We start from the raw sequence: 6,398 nt of genomic DNA, 5'->3' as shown, positions 1-6,398 counted from the left end.
AAAATTCCCAACCGTTCTGTTCCCAAGATATGACCACTTTAGTGAGACTTTGTATGCTTTCACGGTATGGTTCAAGGACGCAACTGTAACATTTTGGTAAAAGTCGGAGTCACCCATTCACAATTAACTACAGTAAATGTTGCTTTGCCGTTATCTCGTAAACGGGAAGAAGATAGTGAAATCTTCTTGTTCACATTTTGACTCCTAGTTAGGATCGAATCATCTTCCGAGTCATCAGGATACATATCTTTATAACGGAAGTGAGGGCGGAAATATCTCTTGTCCACAGTGGAGAAATTTGTGATCGAAGGATTGTTCGAAGAGGTTGTTGGCTCTCCCATGATGAGAACCACTAAAAGAAGCAATTGTATATGCATGAATTATACATATGGTGTTTCCATGCAAAAGTCGAAATTTCGAAAAATTCAGATTTAATTTTCAGGAGCTCGTGATTTCGTGGCACAGTTTAACTTTAGTATATTATTATTATTATTATTAGTACTATTATTTTACAGGGTAAAAAAAATGTATCTGCTTATCGTCCCAAAAGCGAAGGGAGAAGCAAAACAGGATACTAGGATACCAGAAAGCCAGCCGTTCTGAGAACACACTTTACCTGTTCAAGTTCCCCTCGGGCGAAAATCGAACCCATCACCTAGCGTTTTAAAATTCCTCCCGGTTTCCCCCTTGGGGGTTCCTTTCCTTCAGGAATACCTAGGGGGGATAACATGCAACCTTATCTAACAAAGACGTCACACCACTGTAATATGTGCCAGATCCTCTATCAAATATTGCATATCCCCACAAACCCCCTGTGTTAGACACAGCATTATGTCACTCGGGAAGTGGGACGTGCATTCTGAGGGAGGAAAATTTAAAAGGGATTTTGGTGACTAGGGGATTTTCAATTTTCATCGTAAAAGATTATGGTATCGAGAACAAAATACGGAGAAATCCCGCCACAGGTAAATAAAAGCAAAATAATAGAAAGTAAAAATAAATCAATGGTGCATAAAACACGTCAGAGAAAAAGCTGCGGTTTCAAAATACCTACGTAGAAATCTGTGGTGGGAAATCTCCACATAGGTGCGAGGCGAGAGTAGAAGAATTCTATGAAAGAAGATTGTGCAGTAATAAAATGATGGTGAATAACATCTATCAGTACACATTTCTTATCTTTCACATTCTTTACTACAATGTCTGGTTTATTTGCAGGAACTGTTCGATCTGTATGTATTTGTTGATCATAGATGATGGTGATTTCCTCATTGGTTACGACTGGTTTAGGTTCGTGTTCATACCATCTCGTTGATGTATCAGGGATTTTATATTTCTTACAAAGACACCAATGAACATAGGCACATATCTTATTATGTCTCAAGATGTATTCGTGTTTTGCCAATTATTGAGAACAAGCTGATAGAATGTGATCGATCGTTTCGGGTTTTTCTTGGCATATACGGCATCGATCATCATCTGTGGTTTTCAAAACATACTTTTTGTAGTTGCGGGTTCTTATTGCTTGGTCTTGAGCCGCCACAATCGTTGCCTCAGTCGCAGGTTTTAGCTGTCTTCTGCTAAGCCAAGAGAAAGTCTGGGAAACATCATTTCCTTCCTTGTTCACACGTTGTAAGTACTGACCATGTACTGCTTTCTCTTGCCATTAATTTTTCAGTCTGTTTTGGTGAGCTTCTTTAGGTTTAAAACTTCTGATTTTTTCATGAGCACGAAGTTCATCTTCGTCATGGTCTGATTCTTCATCGTGGTACTCATTTATTATTTTAATCGCTTTTGTAATATAATCAGCTTTCGATATTCTGCTGTATTTTAAATTATTCAAGATAAAAAATTGTTTAAAATATTGATCCTCTTTGTTGATCACCAAGTATTTTGCAATTGTTAAAATGGTATTTTGATAGCATGATTCCACTTGTATTAGGTTTCTTCCTCCATTTCTTCTTTTTACATACAATCGGTGAACATCGTGTATCATAATCGAACTGTCTGATTTCATCCAATCTCCAATCAATGATACCAAAACTATATTGGAGGACAGGAACAGCAAGAGTGTTGAGAGCTTGAATTTTATTCCTCGCATTTAGCTCAGATGACAATATCATTCTCAGTCTTCTCTTGTATTCTTTCTCGATCAATTTTTTCATTTTTTCACACTTTATCTCATTGGACTCTTCAATCCCAAGGTATTTATACGTGTTATCTTGCTCCAGTTGTTTGACCTCCATTTCCTCATTGATCTTGATATTCTCTGTGATGACTAACTTTCCTCTTTGAACAATTGCTTTTGCGCATTTTTCTACACCAAATTCCATTTTAATATCAATGGAATATCCAGCTACCAGGTCCAACAACATCTTCAGTTCATTTTCATTCTTTCCGAACAATTTCAAGTCATCCATGTACAGAATGTGATTGATTGGTTTTTCATTCTTGACCAGTTGGTATCCCATTGTTCCAGCATTCAAGATTCTTGATAAAGGCATCAAACATAAACAGAAGAGGAGCGGAGAATATGAGTCACCCTGGAAGATACCTCGTCTTATGCAAATCAAGTCTGTTTCTACAGGATGGTCCATGTCATCAGAACTGATTTTCAACTTTGTACACCAATTCGCCATCATGTCTTGACACACTTTAATAATCTTGTGATTGACTCTGTATATTCTCAACAGATGGATGATGAGATCATGGGGAATAGTATCATACGCCTTCTTATAATCAATCCACCCCATGGCTAAATTTTTGTTCTTTGACTTGGCATTTTTCATCACTGCTTTATTCAGAATCAATGCTTCTTTGCAACCCAACGATTTTTGAGCACATCCTTTTTGTTCTGCAGGAAATATGTTATTTTCAATCAAATGAGCGTAAACTTTCTTGGAAATTAGTGCTGTAAAAAGTTTGTATAGGCCAGATAGACAAGTAATGGGTCTGTAATTTTTCACAGCTTTGGTGTCATTAGTTTTGGGAAGCAATATTGTGCTGCCTTGAGTCATCCACAATGGCATTTCAACTTCTCCGTGTAATATTAAGTTAATGTTCTTCAGTAACTGTGGATGTAGAGCATCAAATCTTTTAATCCAAAAGTTTTGGATTGAATCATGGCCAGGCGCTTTCCAATTCTGCATTTCTCCAAGCACATGTTTGAAACAATCCATGTCAATATTTTCAAAGTCCATTTCTTCATTGTTCTCATACTTCTCCTTTTCATCTTGAAACCATTGAGCATCCTTATTGAATTCTGTTGGGCTAGACCAAATCTCACTCCAGAAGTTTGTTATTTCGTTCACACTTGGATGTTCTTTGACTTCAATTTTACTCTTTCCCAACATTCTGTACAATTGCTTTTCATTTTCTTCAAACATTTTGTTTTGGAGATAGAAGGCATTTCTCTTGGTGTATCTTTTTATTCTTTGAGCATACAACTGGATTTTCTCTTTCAACACTTCTTTCATACGAGTTCTATCATCAAATGTCAAGATGTTGTATTTCCATTCAATCTTTGATATTTTCTCTCTTGTCTTAATTGAAAACCTTTTCTTCTTGTCTCGTTCTTCCAATATTGAAAGCTCAAATCGATAGTCATTTATCTTTTTCTGGATTCGTATTTGCCAGGAAGGTATTTGTTTTTTCTTGTGTTTTTCTTTCTTTTGATTGTTCGATATTCTCTTATCATTTTCAATAGTATCGACATATACAATGTAAGCAGATGTATAAATAATATTGTTGATATCAGTGATGTTTAGATCCGTTCCTTCATATTTTTCACACAACATTCGGTTCACATTATTTATTATTCTCTTGGCTTTGTTATTTTCAAGGATCTTGGGTACTCTTGGTCTATCTTCCATTCTCTTCTGCTTTACTTCATCAAATTTTCTTTCAAATCTTTCATGTAAACATACTTGTGATTCATTATGATGAGGTATAGGACTGTCATCAACATTATCAATTTCATCATCGGGTTGATCAATATTTTCATGGTCAGAATCGCTATCACAGTACACCAAGTCTCGAATATTGTTAATTTGCTCGGTTGACAGTTTCTTCATTTTGATGTGGCGTCTCTGGTTTGCTAATTTATTAGGGTCAATATTTAATCTGACGGTTGGATTTCTGCTTCTCCATACAGAATAGATATCCTTGCTAATTTATTAGGGTCAATATTTAATCTGACGGTTGGATTTCTGCTTCTCCATACAGAATAGATATCCTTCTGTGATGCATTTCCATTTTTCTCAGCAATGTAATAGCAATGTATGATCTCTTTCTGTTCTTCAAGAGTCCATCGCAATCTCTTATTCCCAGTAGCTACTGGTGTCACAATGTCACAAGGCTGCAAAGGTTGGTGACATTGTGGACTTGTAGGCTGGTCGTGGCAGGGCAGGTGACGGGACGCAGGCAAGTCGCGGCTAGGTAGGCGACAGGTCGGAAGTTGGTTGCAGCTGGTGGGTTTTCTCAGCAATGTAATAGCACTGTATGATCTCTTTCTGTTCTTCAAGAGTCCATCGCAATCTCTTATTCCCAGTAGCTACTGGTGTTTCACGCACATGACATTGAGAGATAACATCAGATATAGATAACGGATCAACAACATGGGAAATGTCACAAGGCTGCAAAGGTTGGCGACACTGTGGACTTGTAGGCTGGTCGTGGCAGGGCAGGTGACGGGACGCAGGCAAGTCGCGGCTAGGTTGGCGACAGGTCGAAAGTTGGTTGCAGCTGGTGGACGGGAGACGAGTCATAGGCTGGTTACGGCTGAATCTACGCAGGGTCGAAGGTTGGACGCGGCGGGGCAGGCGACGAGTCATAGGCTGGTCGCGGCCGGTATGGGTTCTGTTTCTCTTTTGCTCTAGGACTAACCGTTCTTGAGATATTTTGTATACCACCTTTTCCAATTTTCCCATTTAAACCTGTAGTACACACATACATACGTATCAAGGATCAGTTTTTTGCTGAAAATGCATGTTTCTGGAGATGAATGTTAACGTAATTTTTTTCTTCTCAATATTTTTACACCATTTTTTAACCCAGGTGCTTTAGAAACGAACACATACCATTAATTTTCTACTGGTAAAAATTAGAAAAAAATTCTGGACCCTAGCTGGAACTTTTTTTAGAAAGTCCATTTTTGCCCTATTAAACTAATGGTAAAAATCTGTTTCCCGATTTTGAAAATTTGGACCGATTGCAATACTTTCATTACTAGTATAGCTCCGCTATACTGTTAGTAATAGAAAGTAAAAATCTGGTGTGAACACGACTTTCTATTACATTTGCGAATATGTACTAAGAAAGTAAATACTGTTAGTAATAGAAAGTAAAAATCTGGTGTGAACACGACTTTCTATTACATTTGCGAATATGTACTAAGAAAGTAAAAAAAAAACAGACATTGAAAATATTTCTAGTGATCCATAATCAATAGCTGAGGTAAGTAAGTTTCAAAACTCATATTATCTAACCCAAGAAGTTGCAGATTCGATTCGGCGTGAAAAATGAAAAACACACGGTATTAACTATTCACATGCTTACTTGTTAATTAATGGTTCACAAATAAAAAGGGAATTTTTATTGACACAGGGGGTATCGAACCCGCAACTCATCAACTGTAAGTTGGATAGATCTAAAAGTTTCACCATTTGATTCGGCGTCAAAAATCACATCAAGCGTGCCGGGAGGCGAGCGAACGTCATTTCTAGTGATCCATAATCAATAGCTGAGGTAAGTAAGTTTCAAAACTCATATTATCTAACCAGAGAAGTTGCAGATTCGATTCGGCGTAAAAAATCACACGGTATTAACTATTCACATGCTTACTTGTTAACGGTTCACGAATAAAAGGGAAATTTGTTGACACAGGGAAGTATCGCACCCGCAACTTCTCAACTGTAAGTCGGAGAGTGCTAAAAGTAGCACCATTCGATTCGGCGTAAAAAATCACATGGAATTAACTATTCACATGCTTACTTGTTAATGATTCACAAATAAAAGGGAATTTTGTTGACACAGGGGAGTATCGAACCGGTAACTTCTCAACTGTAAGTCAGAGCGTGCTGAAAGTAGCACCATTCGTTTCGGCGTGAAAAATCACATAGATTAGAATATTTACATCCGAATGACCAAATCTTTTCGATCTCTCACCGTTTACGAAACAGAGTTAAGTAACAATGACTTTGGTTAATATCTGGATGGGTGACTATCCGATTTTAACCAAATTGTTACAGTCGCGTCCTTGGACCATACCGGTATAGCATACCAAATTTCATCGCTCTGTGACAAACCGTTCTTGAGATATTTTGTGTACCACCTTATTCTCACAAAACAATTGTTAAGTAACAATGACTTTGGTTAATATCTGGATGGGTGACTATCAGAAC

General features: G+C 37.4%; 1 protein-coding gene across 1 annotated transcript; it reads right to left on the bottom strand.

The window, feature by feature from the left end:
- Nucleotides 1–1,162: 1,162 nt before the first annotated feature.
- On the bottom strand, nucleotides 1,163–4,821 carry LOC113470790. The gene is made up of 3 exons (XM_026829489.1): nucleotides 4,485–4,821; nucleotides 4,191–4,264; nucleotides 1,163–4,119 (listed from the first exon to the last, which is right to left on the bottom strand). Exons 1-3 carry the CDS (start codon nucleotides 4,761–4,763, stop codon nucleotides 1,854–1,856), a joined length of 2,619 nt encoding a protein of 872 aa, XP_026685290.1. The 5' UTR covers nucleotides 4,764–4,821; the 3' UTR covers nucleotides 1,163–1,853.
- Nucleotides 4,822–6,398: the final 1,577 nt, after the last annotated feature.

Source organism: Diaphorina citri, unplaced genomic scaffold, assembly GCF_000475195.1.
Source record: "Diaphorina citri unplaced genomic scaffold, Diaci psyllid genome assembly version 1.1 scaffold1827, whole genome shotgun sequence".
Taxonomy (NCBI): Eukaryota; Metazoa; Arthropoda; class Insecta; order Hemiptera; family Psyllidae; genus Diaphorina; species Diaphorina citri.
The sequence above is the reverse complement of the archived record's forward strand: the minus strand, read 5'-3'. Positions and strand labels throughout refer to the sequence as shown.

Bases quoted from the DNA above. Each gene is read 5' to 3' on its own strand.
- LOC113470790 (XM_026829489.1), bottom strand. From the start codon at position 4,763: ATGACTCGTCTCCCGTCCACCAGCTGCAACCAACTTTCGACCTGTCGC. The intron at 4,265-4,484 runs ATTGCTGAGAAA...CATTGCTATTAC, and splicing joins AGATCATACAGTGCTATTAC to ATTGCTGAGAAAAATGGAAA. The intron at 4,120-4,190 runs ATTAAATATTGA...TCCAACCGTCAG, and splicing joins AGCAGAAATCCAACCGTCAG to ATTAAATATTGACCCTAATA.